Below are 16226 nucleotides of genomic sequence, written 5' to 3'. Positions count from 1 at the left end.
AAAAGGAGACAAGAAGTGAACGAAGCGACTGAAAAGTTGGGAACTATTCAAGCAATGATGTACGCTGGTAATGTGTTGCCTCGAATTCCCCATAATGATATTATTGCACACAACGAAATATAATCTTCACTGCATACTTCACAGTGTATGTTAGTACTCAAATCACATCGACGAGGCAGACGCCAGACTGACAAAAGACCGAAAGAATAATTGGTTACCCCCATATTGCTAGGGCATCTTTTTTAGGAGTCGGGTGGCTGTGTGACTAGAGCACTTTTATAGTATCCAGTTAACGCCAAAGATCTGATGTATTGATTATCAAATGCATAAGAATTTGACAGAGCATCACGTACGGGAAAGTTAACGCAGTATGAGGTCGAAATGAAGATCTACACCGAAATATACTCTATGCTCTCTAATTCATAAAAAATGTGTTTCATGAAAATTTAACTTTCGTATAAAAATGCATTGTCACGCGTCTTTTGCCGAGAAATATGCGAGACACGCTCACTCTGTGTGTTTGACTTTCATTTATGTTAAAGGTAATACAAAGTTTTGGGATATTTTGAAAAATGGGTGGATAGTGAATCTTTACAATTTTGTTATATTTGGATGCCCCTGTGGATGTATTGTAATCACTAAAAAAATTAGCCCCTAAAACTCTTCTGTTTTCGAGAAAAATTGAATATAAAAATTTATCGGTGCTCCCGGTAAATTTTGATAAATTTCAAATAGCGCCTATGGCCGTACAATGGTAGCTGCGACCATGAAAATCTCAGAATATGTAGTTATGATACATAATTTCCAAACGGGAATAGCTAATCGGTCGATTTTAGTCAAGAAACATTGTTTCATAGCTAAATTGATATCTTGACCTTGAGAGGGAGCTATACAACATAAAGAGTTTATTAATTATAATTTCACAACTTTAGACTCGATTTCAACCGCGACAACGATCAATGAATATTGTAGGAACGCATATGCTTCCGAAATTGTTAATTTGAACCAAATTCATGACCCCATACCAAAACTTTGTAATACCTTTAAGTTCTAGCGACACGAGTGTGAAACACTGCATTCAGATTAGTTAATGGTTGTCATGTAGTCTGCCTATAAAATCAATTAAGTTCATACAAAACCCGTAAACATGGGGACTTTCTACAAAACAGAAAAGGTTTCCTTCTTTAGAATTCAACATAATGATAGTTGAGAAAGTAATGTTGATGAATATTGGAGGCAAATTGAATAGAAAACGTCATTTGCCCATGGCGCCAACGACGATGCTTTGCCGATGTTTGATTTGTCAATGACGGACATGGTCTTGTATGCGCTAGAACTGACATCTAGAATTCATAAGCATGATTTGTGTATTATTTTCTCTTAAATGTTGTTAAAAGACTGATGTGTTAATATCAGACATGACAATTGTTGTCATCCCCTTGGTACTTCTGCACATGTTTTTGATAGACACCGCCCACACCTATTTCCAACTTAAAATGAAGCAAGGCCCACACACTAAAGAAGAACTTGAGTTCTGGTCAATGTAAATCCTCACAGAATCCAACGAAATTTACACCAAATGTTCAAGATTACAAATAAATGACCATGTGCCTAATAGTGCAGATGTGAATTGTGGTTTTTATCGACGATCATGCCCAGTAAGTTTTTTGTTGTATTTCACTGGTTGAAACAACGAATCTACTGCAGGATAAACACAGAATATATCGTGGGAATTTTCTCTCAAAATATGATTCCCACACCAGATCGCAAGATTAGCTATAACTTTAATATGCAATTCATCTTTATCTTTATTATTGTTATTATTATTATTATTATTAGTAGTAGTAGTATTAGAAGTAGTAGAATTATCATTATTATTAATATTATCATTATCATCATCATTATCATCATATTTGTTATTATTATCTTTATTATCGTAATCATTAATATAAACTTTTCAGTACAATGCCCTCTTCCTGACTTAATTTTTAAAGTGCTTTTATGTTGTTAGCTGGAAATGCTAATACAATTTCACGTCTTAGTATCAGATAAAAGTGATCATGATGACAAATTTCGAAAATCAACACATATCCATCACGAGTGATTATTAGGGCACTTAGAAACTTATGTTATTGCAATGATTACCTTAAATCTAGCCAGGATGACGTGAAAGTCGCGGAAAAAAGAATTCCAACATCGTATTCCTAACAAGTACTGATCCGTTATCCATTAGAGATGTTTGATTTGACTTGTGGTACCGATCAACATGCATTTAAGTACAAAATCGTTTTTTTAATATTAAAGTAGTCATCCGAAGGATCAAAAATGTTTTGAATTAATGCATAATTCATATCATTGCGAAGGGGAAGCGATACTGATCAAATGTAACATCTTCCCTCTTCAAAATATGTTCGGGGTCCGCAGTAAACATCTCTCAAAAATGTTAATTTTAAGATTGTCTGCCTTCAGCGGTCCTCCGTAGAGCGTCAAGATTCGTGATGTCACATGCTAGACACAGCTAGTCACGAAGCATTTTACGCCTGTTATCATATCTATATGATTTTTCAGCAAATTATTCGTGTTTTTCAAGAGAAATCTTTCCATCCAAATATAATTTTTCATAATTGTCAGTTGTCGTGATAAGTATCCAGGGAAAAAGGATTATGGTTACTACCTTTAGTAACAGCTAGATTTATGATGCCCATAAACTCATCCTTAGTGATGATAACAACTACTATCACAAGGGCTTTAGTCAATTTACTTTCTAGTTCTGGAAAAGCCATCAACCATTTTGTTGCTGAAGAGGTCATCCATTACATGTTACTTGATCCATTGTTTAAAGGCCCACCGTACTACCTGTAGCTCCTTGCTCCCTCTATTTAGAAAGCAGTGCCTAATGATCCTCTTTTTCTTATGTTAATTGAAAGCTGAGTTGATGCGATAGCCACCTGTCAGTGAACTTTCTGGGTGGTCTAATCCCTCCTAGCCAAACTAGTACAGATGGGCTTTAAGTAATACCTATGTACATTATTTCAATGATACGACTGATGAACCATGATAACTAATTGTAATTTATGATGCGCATAATTATTGTCCCAAGTGAAGATCAACTTTTCAAATTTAAAGGAGTTGAAATACACTCTTATGGGAGTCATAGGTCTGTTTCCATTTTTCCAATCTGAGCTAAAACTAGTGAAAATCCATTGTCCAACAGTTCTGAAAACTAAAGTGGTGGTAGTGGTTATTTTTACCTGACTGCTAAGAAAGCATAAATGCTTGTTAGTAAGCAACCAGACGACGACTTTAGGTCCTCTCTAATGGGCCTGGTAATGAGAATTAATGCCTTACCAAAGGGCACTAGCGCATCGAATTGGTTTCGAGCCCGGGTCACCGGATTACGAGACCACTGCTCTACCGGCTGAGCTATGGCGCCTTCTCTGTATGTGATGTGGGTTCCACAATAAGTGGATTTTCACTCATCTACGTTAACAAAGAAGGTATCCTCCTAAAGGCCCGGTCCCACTGCACTTACGGATGCAAAGAGGATGTAAAGCGTAAAAAAATCTTGCCATCCGTTGGAAAACGCTATGCATCCGTTGTGTACTCATTGCATACGTGTTCCATACGCTCTATCCATCGAGCATCCGTCCACTGTGATTTCATCCGCGCAAAAAGTTTTGAGCTGCACAAAACTTTTAGAACGGATGAACTTCCGCCGTGTACGATGTAAATCCGCGACAAATACGAGCAACAAACGTTTTATTTCCGTTATCATCCGTTAAACGTCCGCTGTATCCCCTCTGCATCCTCTGGGCATCCTCGCAACTCACATCCGCTGCAGCTGAAAACGGAAAGAGGGAGGAAAGATAAGGTACATGGAACGTATATACATCGTTAGTAGCACGGAAATAGAAAGGATGTAAGCGTATGCATCTCGCATATAAAGCATTCAAAGCTGTCATCCACTTCCATCCGCTTTCAACCGCTAGGCTTCCGATGAACATCCGTTTAACATCCCCGCTACATACTACCCACGTCCGTTATTTTCCGTTCTGTTTTCGCAAATTATCGCAAATTTTGTCCATTTCTGGAGCGGATGAAAACGGATGGAGCCATCCCCGAAATTTTGCTCGTCCGCTGTGTCCTTTATGTATACGTTTTGTGTCCGTCGGCCAGTGGGACCGGGCCATTTAAGGCCCGGTCCCACTGCACTTACGGATGCAAAGAGGATGTTTAACGTAAACAAATCTTGCCATCGTTGGAAAACGATATACATCCGTTGTGTACTCATTGCATACGTGTTTCATACGCTCTATCCATCAAGCATCCGTCCACTATAATTTTATCCGCGCAAAAAGTTTTGAGCTGCACAAAACTTTTAGATCGGATGAACTTCCGCCGTGTACGATGTAAATCCGCGACATATACGAGCAACAAACGTTCTATGTCCGTTATCATCCGTTAAACGTCCGCTGTATCCTCTCTGCATCCTCTGGGCATCCTCACAACTCACATCCGCTGCAGCTGAAAACGGAAAGAGGGAGGAAAGATAAGGTACATGGAACGTCTATACATCGTTAGTAGCACGGGAATAGAAAGGATGTAAGCGTATGCGTCTCGTATATAAAGTATTCAAAGCTGTCATTCACTTCCATCCCCTTTCATCCGCTAGGCTTCCGATGAACGTCCGTTTAACATCCCCGCTACATACTACCCACGTCCGTTATTTTCCGTTCTGTTTTCGCAAATTTTCGCAAATTTTGTCCATTTCTAGAGCGAATGGAAACGGATGGAGCCACCCCCGCAATTTTGCTCATCCGCTGTCTCCTTTATGCATACGTTTTGCGTCCATCGGCCAGTGGGACCGGCCATTAGCATTTGTATTCAATACCTGGAACCTAGCTGCCCTCGGAATTAGGTCTGGCAAAACTCCTAGGTCCTTTATTTTTCGTAATCTGTTTTTGTCCTTATTTTTCAGTCCATGTTTCTTGAGATACAGATTAGCATACAATACAAGCAAGGATAAATTTGCTGGCGTCAGGCGCGTACACAGGGCGGGGGGGGGGGGTGGTTGGGGATTAAACCCCCCCCCTTGGTATTTTTATTTGTGTAAACCCCCCCCCCATAACCCCCCCTAAACCCCCCGAAAAAATTTATTCTTATGGCTGACCTAAAAAGGTGACCTTACCCCCCCCCCCCCCCCCCAACGAAGCCAAATGTCAATTTTTCAAATTTCGAGACCCCCCCCCCCAAAAAAAAGTGTCCTCTGACCCCCCCCCCCCCCCGGCTTATTCAGCGGTCAGCTGAGTCGTTGCGAAATTTTCGGCCCGATTTATAAATGTTAAACCCCCCCCCCCCCCCCCCTTGGAAAAATGGAAAAATCCTGCGTACGCGCCTGGCTGGGGTTGTGTCAATAAAAACCCAAGGGAAACTGCCGAAATGATTCCTGCTGAGCCAACATCAAATCCAGGTGCGAAACCATTGGCGCCCAGGTATCGTTGTCGAGGTCTGTCCAAGAAAATCAACGACCAAGCGAGTCCAATAAGACGATAAAATCGTTGCTAGAGAGACTCGTTAGCATACATCGTCGATGTCTGGCCCATAACACGATTTTCACTGAACATTATTGACAAATAAAAGGGGAACAATTTGACAACGATCTATCATCTATATCCTCTTAGCCATCATTGTCGCTATTGGATAGCCTTTAATCAATCAGTCCCATAAGTTACGAAACCTCTCGAGGGTTTTCTGTATACCAAATGGCTTAAACCTTTGGAGAGTGGCAAATGTAGATCAATGTATTTAAATCCGATAAATAACCACACTCAGTTGGTATAAGCCCTTTTTCGTGTGGTTACAAAGTGTATCAGATTTTACTCCACAAAGTATTGGGGGCCATTTTAAGTAGGAAATCTAAACTCTAAGGCAGTCTGCATTAAATTGAAAAAGTAATATTAGTCACATCGATTATTAATTTTTTTTTTAAAGGAATAGGGGAAAAAATACAAGTTTTTACAAGTTTAAGTTCCTTTTCTTACGGAATTTTCTAACTTTGATGGTTCATTCGATCACTTTGGTTCCAAAGCCACCAAAACCATGAAGCTATTTAAATATAATTAATCAAAACGTATTACTGAGCATGATCTTATTGCTCAAGGAGGACGTATAAGAACGTGCTTTATACTTAATATTTGTTTAACAGTACCAATGGAAGAGAAGTCCGGGAGAGAAGTTATACTTTGCGATGAATCTGGATACAACCATGACATCATTTATTAGTGCTGTCCCCAAAATGGTTAGAGTGGTAATGTCCGATTCTGATATCTCTCAATATTCAATAACTTTCTTGTTATTTGCCCAACTTGGTTTAATGTTGGATAAATACTGCTGTTTCTCTGATTTATCTGGGGGGTGTTTCACAAAGATTCTAAGTTGAACTTATCTCTAAGTTGGACTTAAAATTTATGGGAAGCCATTAGCATCCTTGAAAACATTTTGCAATTTTTTTTAGAAGGCATAAAATGTTGATTCAAATCATTCATATTTTCTATTATCATGGGAGATTTCATGTTCTTGATGTGGAATTGATGAAAAGTCTAAAATACTCCAATTTTTGCTTTTGAATATATTTCATTTTAAGGCTCCAATGGCTGTCCATACTTTTTAAGTCCAACTTAGTGTTAAGTTCTACTTAGGATCTTTGTGAAACACTCCCCAGGTCTTTTCCAAATGAAACTTGGAGTTAAGGATGGATTACTTCTTAAAGGTACTATGTCCCACTTGCAGACCCAAAAAATGACAAAGTTAAATTCCAACTGCATTTGAAAGATAATACTAATTTAGAACTTCCCTAAAAAAGGTGGGGCTTGAAAATGTCTTCAAGTGGGAAAATAACGACTATTAGTTGTCAAATCGACTTTAGGGCTATAGAGCCCAAAAGTAATAGTCTTGATTTTCAGACAATTATTGTACCGAATGGTCATACGTTTTATGCTGCGCAAAGATTCAATCAGTTTAATCTTGGCCATCACAAGAAGTGGGTTATTGACGTAGACAAATTCTCATGTACCCTTTACAACTCTTTTCATGTATGTTATTACCAAAGAAGGAAAAAAGCCAGCCAGTCACTCAAAAGTGTCTGACAGTGAAGTCTAGTAAGTAAACGGGTTTCCTTGCATAATTTGAATATGAGGACACTGCTAACGTTTAAATTTCACAGATAGGACATACATGACATAATTCATAATTCCTGCAAAGTTCTACAGAATTTGAGGTTGGCTGCAAAAGGGACATAGTACCTTTAAACAAAAGTCGAAACGACCTTTAATAGTTTCGTTTCTAGAACATGTCCACAAAGTGTAGCCGTCTTCGGAAATGGTAAGTGCACTGATCCCATTGATTCTCCTGTTTAAACAGCAACCGAGGGAAATTACTATCTCAAGTTTGTATCTGCGGCAGGCCCTGAGTAGACTAAACAGATTATGTTAAGTGAGCTTGGTGGTTTAAGGGCGATGAACCAGGCAACCACTACTGTAGACTCTTATCACACCTGGACACTATTCACTGTAAGTGTCTGTGAACCAACAACAGGATTTGGATGTTTTTTCCTTACCCACAGGTAGCCAGTGTAGTCCAATTAAAAGCGTAGGAGATTTTTTTTTTTTTTATATCAGTAGATATGAGTCCGAATCGGCGTACACATTAGTCACTGTACTCGTTCACTGCCAAGAACAGAACAAGTGTACTTTCAAATGTCTAGGCTTGATGGTCCAAGAGTCTTCGCAGTACATGTTGGTATGTCAACAAACTGCTTTACCTTTGTTCAGATGAGACTTGACATTCCATTTGGTTGCGTTTGAGATTCGCAAATGCTTCAAAGAATTGCCTTCCCACCCGCAACAACTTTATAGAACTTATCATGCTTAAGATCGACCCGAATCAAACCGTTAGCAACGTAGTGAAGATATCCGGGTGGAGGTCATTCACCGGACACATACACAAACGCGCACACTCACAGACCGTGACAACACGCACATATGCACCCACACAAAGTGTATTTTAGTTATCCAGCATGATTGTCCAAATTGTTTTGAAAGCGATGTAGTAATTTCAAGTATTATCAGATGGTAAATATATTTATGAGGCAACACAGTGATTAATTTTGCTGAATAGAGTTCGAACTCTAAGTAGGCAGTGTAAAAGTATTTTTGGCACGTTTACTGCTAGAAAATAGAGCTCATTGAATTCTTGAGGCCCCAGAGCAATCACATTCATAAGGATACTTAAAGGGAATTAGTTACATTGTTCAGATGAGAGAATATGGTGCCAAGGTAGTGACTTCAATGCTTGATGTACATTAAAGATAACTTGAAAGTTTGAGTGAAAACGGACCATTATTAATGATAAAAATTGGCAAAAACTGATCTGATCGATTCCTCGATTCCCCCAACTATATTATTACAATTCAATTACATCTAAGGTGAATGTCGCAAAGCAACGATTGGCTCTGTATACCATTCCAGATATTTAATTGTTGACAGATTTTTAAAAGCCTGTCTTATATCTTATTTTCATGGAAAAAAGGTTGGGAAAATCCAAAAATGATTTGGAGAATTTATTTAGAATTTGTTCAGGTTTTTTGCCTGTTAGAGGGCTAGTACAGTAAAAGGAATATAATCAGTAAACATTTCATACAAAAACTACACAGTTTTTTCCATCAACCTTCAACAATGTTACCGAGTCATTTTAAGTATGCTGCATATCACAAATACGTAAGAACACCGCCTACAGATTAATGTTTGAGAATGGTTAGAACAGTCCAGCCAAAATTAGAAATAACATCACAATTTATGAGAACTTTTTTCTCCTTTTATTTTCTGCTATCATAACGATACTCTTCCAAAGAGTAAATGATTTCAATTTGTTAGTAAATCGAATCTAATACATTTGAAGTGATTGTTTATGAACTATCTTCTACTTAGCACATTAAATTAATGTCAAATCTTGTTTATGATTATATAGAGATATCTATTTGAGATCTATTAGTGCGACTTAAAGAGAAGGTTGAGTTCTGGGAAGAGGTGAAAAATAATTTGTGAGCGTTGCTCATTCTTATTACGCAAGTGTGGAAGAACATCAGATAAGACATGTTCCCTGAAAAGCATGGCTCTTCAAATGCCTTCATATTCTAAATATGCATGTAACATCGTAAAAATCGGGGGGCCGGCTTTTTACGCCACGTGTTCGTGTAGTCCCATATACATCTTTCTGTGTACAGTGTTTGTAACCTTACCAAGACCTGGCCAAATTTCTTATCATTTGATGATTCCAGAACCTTGCAATACACACAAATTCTTATATGCTAGACGATCAACCTTTTCTGGTCGGTTCCACACCGTTTCTTTCAAAATGCAATCGCATGACCAGGACTCAACTTCATCTTTAAGAATTAGAGAAGTTATCATATCAATCGTTTCAAATGACGCAAACATTGCAGGTTAAATTTCAACGGCGTTTCAAAGATTATAACAATTTAGAACTTCACTCAAAAATGTCTTTTTGTGGGAAAATAACTACCGTTAGTTGTCGAATCGAATTTAACGAGGGTGCTTGTTTAATTAAATATTTTTAATTAGTTTAATTCAATAGTACTAAATGGTCGTACGTTTTGTGCTGCGCAAAGATTCAATTAGTCTAATTGTAGCCATTACAAGAAGTGGGTTATTGATGCAGACATAATCATCAACCCTTTACAGCTCATGTTATGTATGTTATTACCAGAGAAAAAAGAAGTCAGTCACTCACTCAATAGTGTCTGACAGTGAAGTCTAGAAAGTAAACGGGTTTCCTTGCATAATTCGAATACTAGGACACTGCTTAAGTTTAAAAACCTGCCATACTGTATAATTAAATAATAAGATGAAAATACCTTTCCCAATCTTACATGGCGTTTTAAAAGAACATAGGTATTACAAAGCCAAAACTTTTGCATTTTCTGACAGAAGGCTACGGTGCTTCAAAGTAAAGGCAGTTTAGAAAACTATCAATGACCAGACTTGTTGTATTTTAACACAAACAGTTGTAAAAAAAAAAAATGCCAATTTGTTCAACTTTACACATCTGCAGGTGCAGAAATGTCCAACGAATGACTAAGAGCAGCGAATTAATATGCGCATAAATAATATCAGGACTTTGTAAATGAAAATTTTAACTGAAACTTTACAGGAATGTTTATCTTGGAGAGTATTTTGTATCTGCGCAAATAAAAAATAATATATTCGCAACATGAAAATGCAAATTTTCCGTAATATTTGTTCTTCTTCACTAAGCTATTTTACTTGTCTAACAGTAATCAACAACTATGGGACATTTAGGCAGTATATGTGTTGAAATGAAAGACAGTTGAGACGTCAATGTAACTTTGTTGCAATGTCCTCCAGTGTTCCAGTCGATATACTACAAATTTGAGCTTATGCATTGAAACTGTATATATAAATATAACTACTCAAATCGGGTATATTTGTGAAAAACCAATGACTACTCTTATTGATTTACCAATAGAAGCCATTGGACGCCTCTTAACGCATCCTCTGATTGTTGTTGTTGTTGTTGTTTCGTTGCTGTAGATTTGATCTCCCAACTAAACTAATACTTCAATTTTAATATCACTGCACGTACATGAGAAAGGTCACATCTAACCATTATCGTGAGGAAAGCTCATTTTTTATAGTGGTGTTTAACCAACTATGTCAAGGCGCGAGTAGAAGTTGTATCAGTGGTGATACTACACACAGAAGGCGCTACACTGGAAAACAGTAAAATTATATTAAAAATCATTAAAAAATATACGTCCATAACCTACGATTTAAAAGAAAATTCACATATACCTGGCTGAAAGAATTAACTTACTTTGTGTGAAAAAAAATGAGCCCATACCCGCTCTCAAAGGCTATAATTCTTAAGTTGTAAATAGTCTGATTTTCAAGTTTGACATTGTACCCAGTGAGTTGCAGATAATATGTGAGTGTATTGTGATCAGCCTCCTAATATTTTAGTAGTGTGGTTGGGTATTGTATATTACTTGATTATGATATTAATTAGTACTATGATTGAGTATTGCATATTACTTGATTATACCATTTTATTATTGTGGTTGAGTATTGTATATGCTTGATTATAATAATTTAGTTGTGTGGTTGAGTATTGTATATTACTTGATTATGATATGTTAGTAGTGTGGATGAGTAGTGTATATTACTCGATTATAATATTTGAGTAGTGTGGTTGGGTATTACTCGAGTAGGATATTTAGCATTGTAGTGCATAGGAAATTTGAACTCGGGCACGAGACCGTTGACATAATAATAACCTATTAACAATAATTGCCCTACTTCGTGGTATGAATTATCTCCCTTGAAACTATAAATCATTGCCATAATCACTATGCTCGCTTGAGATCGCTTTACAGCAGCATGGATATGAATATATGGTGAAGTTCATATTGGCAGTGACGAGTCTATACATTTCACCACGATAACGCCTTCTTTATTCCCGAATGTTCCTCCCACATGGAAACTGCTTCTCACACAAGTCTCACGTCCGTTGATATTAAGAACATGGGAATTGCCGATGACAAACTGAAAATAGGGGGGGGGGGCGTTTTGGAAAATTGTGTTGAATGTTTAGAGCCTTTCAAACCGGGGGAGGTGGTGGTTGGCCAGCTTCATTATAATGCTCGACACGCCACTGCTAGCTGTTAGGTTGACACCACACAGCCCAGAACTATCGTGTTAAACCAGCACCCAAGTGATTCGACTATTGCAAATCTGCAGGATCTCTGAATGGGTTATATTTGGCATGTTTGGCGGAGGCTTTTGTAAAAATAATGAGAAAAAGTAGCAAAACTGAACAGGTGTTTTTTTCAATGCGTCACTATTTTTTTAATTCGATTCTTGACCGACAAACAAGCTATTAATTGAGGTTTAAGCTTCTTAAGCATATGCGATGAAGGAAAAATGGAGAAAGATGAGACAGTCTTCCGAGATGAGCGTTATAAATAGTGAGTTATTTTCAATAATAAAACGATTAAATCGTAAAAGAGGTCAGGATGTATAAAGTGTGGACAAGGGAAAAAAAACCACAGACAAAAACATACAACACATAATGGTAGTAAACATGCAGATTTTTTCTTCTTCTAATCAATTTAAAACATTCTCAATCAACCTTTCTATGTTCGTATGACACTCATCAGTAGATAATTCCAGATCGTAATGCATATAATTGAACACACACCAAAAGTAAATCTCTTTAAGCTGAGGGATGAATACACAACGTTACACACCATACACGGGAGGCGACAATGACACAATAATGGTAGGAAAACTGTTCCATTCAAGCACCTGCTATTGACAATACATGATCGATTCTCATGGGTCACACTTGGTGGAAATGTACTCTAAATCCATGGCAACGCTACCGTGATAACTATCACTAGTACACACAAACGACACCTGGGACGAGCTAAGTACGGAAGTATTTGTGTTTATAATCCAGAATATCATATGGGAATATCATTACCATTTCAGAAAAACGATAATAATATATTAACAAATCACACTATTAGTGTAGAAGAATATCCTAGAAGATTTTTTTTCCCCTTGAACGGGATCGCTCTTGAGTTGCCCTCATTTTTGAAATATGACAAGAAATAGGTGAAGAATTTCGAACAAAATTCACGTCACATGTATGTGTAGTCCCATATACACATGTCTGGGTACTGAGTACTTTCAACAAGACTGAGCCAGTTTCTTATCACATTGATGACTCCGTGATCCCGAGGCAGCGTTTTCCAACCGGGATGCCGCTAGATATCTTTAGGGGGTGTCGTGAGGAAAGTTTCGTACTATCAAAAGTATATTTCGGAATAAAAGCCTCTTCATGAAATCAAAGTATTCGAAACCGCAAGATTCCAAAATCATTTTATTTTGTGTATTTTGATGAGGATATAACATTTTAAAAACATTTAAAGGGTTACTTTTCTCGCTCGCAAGCGAAAAGAAGAAACGGGATGATTTCAGGATTCGAAGTGCATAGATAATCCAATATTCGGCAAGCGAGCTGCCATCATACCATCACGTTCATGCAGCAAGATGCTCAACTAGATCTTATCTATAATGGATTGAAATATAAAAATTTATGTATAGATATTAATATATACATCGAAATGAAATGTTTAACCACAGTAAAATTCTCCTTATTTTCCTCGCTCGAAGATTAAGAAACAGGGTCATTCCCGGTAACACGAGCACGGAATACCAAATATATCCTAATATCGAGTTGCCCGAATATAATATACTTTGATATCTCATCTAGTGTGAATTGATGACACACAAAAAAAATTACGATTAGAAATATGTCAATATCTTTTGCTTGCTTGCTCACAAATTTAGAAGCCTGATTATTTTGATTAGGGCAAGAGGTTCACATGTGTACATATAAGAATGATGACAACCATATCTTATGGGTTAAACTTGGAATAGGGGTGACACAAACTTCTTTAATTTCAAAAGGAATGGCAAACGCTGCCCCACAGTATACACCCTGTCTTATGTGCTTCATAAGCGATTTTTTTTCCAGTTGCTTCCAGAGAGTTTCTTTAATAACATATATTGAAATCGTATAACCTTATTTCTAACGGCCTGCGTGGATATGTTTTAAGAACAATGGCAACAATAAGCTCCCAACGAATCCATTTGAAAAAATGCGAAAGGGAAAAAGAAAGGGGTTATTCAACTCCAGATTGAATTAATCTTGATTTCCTGAAAACCAATATATCCTATCCCGGCTCGAAGGCAATATATCACCATTACAATACTACTTAACAGCACGTTAAATAAATCTTCCCAAAAATAGAACGAAGTTATTTTCCAATCTTCTCTCATTGTTGATCGCTCGAAGATAATGGAATATTTTAGGAAATATTTATCAATCTTCATTTACAATCTAGTTTTTTTCCTTTTAAATCTTGTTTAGCCCTGCCTTCTACGAGGATCATTTTTATCACTTGATAAAAGGTAAATGATTTTCCCATCAACAATGACTGATCGACTCGTGGAAACAATTAACCGATACCTAGATTGCGAATGTAACAGAGGATGCTGAAATCCTTTGGAAGTAGGCCTATACATGTTTTCATTTACGAGCGAACTTTTCTTTCCCCTTCCTTTATTATACAATGTCAAACATTTCTATAATATCGGTTTTCCTTGATGGTGTATCAAATATATTGCATTCGTTTGGCGGTTCGAAGACAAGTGCAATATTCATGTTAGCCGAATGCAATGTTGGATGTCTTTGGGCATGATGGTAACCCTCTTGGCGTGGATGGCACACAGGTTGGTGTCCTCAAAGAGGCCAACTATACCACCAAAGAAAGCCAACATTAATATACATACAAAATCAAACTTCAGTAAAACTTAAAGGCATGAAAAAGGTCAATTTACTATCACATTCCAATGATTATGCACAAACATAAAACATAAATTTCTATTGCAATTTTCCAGTCCAGCAGTGGCTCGACTTTACTCGACTGTATAGTCTTTAAGCAAAATTTGGCAAGTCAAAAGGAAAGATGATACAAATTTTGAACATATAGGTGTTTAAACGCAATATTACCAATCGTATACAGGTCTTTTGATAAAAGTTACTTTTAAAGTAGTTTATTGTCACATTAGAACGATGTAAGCCAACATGCGCATGTATCTCTTCCTCATGAGCGCGCTCGTGATTGAATATTACGAGAGAATGACGCTCAATGTGTAATATTGTAAAGATATTGCACGATGATTATTTATGGGTGGAGTAGCGTAATATACAAAGGAAAACCAATAGGCTTACAATATTGAACTCGATCAAGGAAAGGGAATCAAATCCATACGAGCCTCTTTTTCCAGAGAATAAAATCTTGTATTTGATTCCCCTTCGTTGATCGAGTTCAATATTGATAGCATATTGCTTTCTCTTCGTATTTTTTGTCACTCCACCGATGGAGATTCAGCGTGCAATATTGTTGCAATATGGCACGCTGCGCGCGCATCAATTAATAATAACTTGGATCATCGTTTATTTTGTCTTGCCAAATGTTTCTTTAAGAATATTTGAGACACTGTTGGATTGGAAAATTGCCATGGAACTTTCAGTTTAATGTAGTGCATCCTCATTGGAATTCATTAATTGAATTGACATTTTCAATCCTTTAAATTTCAGTGCAGATCGATTTTGTTAATGTATAATATTAATTAAAAATATTAGCTTTCTTTCGTGGTGTATCATATATATTGCATTAATTAAGTATGAATATTCGCGATTGGTGAGATATATATATGATAGAGGCCACAGGCAGCCAATATCATATAAACATACAGCGTAACAGATACAATCATGCAGACTTTCATAATTACCTCGCTTGGCAAAACTAAAGTACAAGAAAAGCTTACACATATGCTGAAATCAAACGTACGCCGCGTTATATCCAAAAGTGTATTAATTAAAATAACAGGAAAATATACACTCAGACTACAATTTAAAAAAAAAAGATCAAAGAAAACCGCTTTTATCGTAATTTCTCTTCTCTTAAATCTGTTTTACAATATATTTTTTCCTTTCCATAATAAAATATTAAACGAACATAAAAACGTAACATAATGTTGTCAAACAATGGTAAACTTGCAATCTTTACACTTGGCTGATTTTTTTTCTTTCTTACAACCATCACAAGTAAGAGAACAGTGATTACGTCAGTGAAATCCATACAATTTGATTTGATTCGTATTAAAAGCTAAATCATAATCTAAAAGTCAACAGGACACCTCAAATACGACCATATTATATTGAAGTAAGGACACAAACAAAATGTATGCGTTATTCTTCTTACACTGTTGTTATGTACAAAGGTTATCTGTAACTGAGATGATTTTCAACGAGGCGTTTTTCATGTAAACATTTCTATGCATTACCTTGAATTTAAGCCACTTCCTATTAATATCAACAGTTGATTGAAAAGGAACTTGGTAATATGAAACTCCATATATTATCGTAAAGGTCAAATTTATGTTACCATTTTGAGACTTTTACAGTCCCGTATAAGTCAGAAAAAGTCCTTTTCCCTTTTAATTTTCGGAGAAAGGATTAAGGGATAATACATATAGGTTCCATCACATGTGGTC

General features: G+C 36.8%; 1 protein-coding gene across 1 annotated transcript in view; it reads right to left on the bottom strand.

Annotated features, from left to right (window-relative positions):
* LOC588610 (relaxin receptor 2-like) overlaps window positions 1-14444 on the bottom strand; it is a 66201-nt gene extending 51757 nt beyond the window's left edge. Inside the window, exon 1 of the mRNA XM_030981308.1 lies at window positions 14342-14444. Coding sequence (XP_030837168.1) covers window positions 14342-14444 — 103 coding nt within the window. The remainder of the gene's footprint in view (window positions 1-14341) is intronic.
* Between the last annotated feature and the right edge of the window lie 1782 nt (window positions 14445-16226).

Source organism: Strongylocentrotus purpuratus, unplaced genomic scaffold (assembly GCF_000002235.5).
Source record: "Strongylocentrotus purpuratus isolate Spur 01 unplaced genomic scaffold, Spur_5.0 spur5_scaffold_11, whole genome shotgun sequence".
NCBI lineage: Eukaryota > Metazoa > Echinodermata > Echinoidea > Camarodonta > Strongylocentrotidae > Strongylocentrotus > Strongylocentrotus purpuratus.
This window is presented reverse-complemented; position numbering and strand designations above follow the sequence as displayed.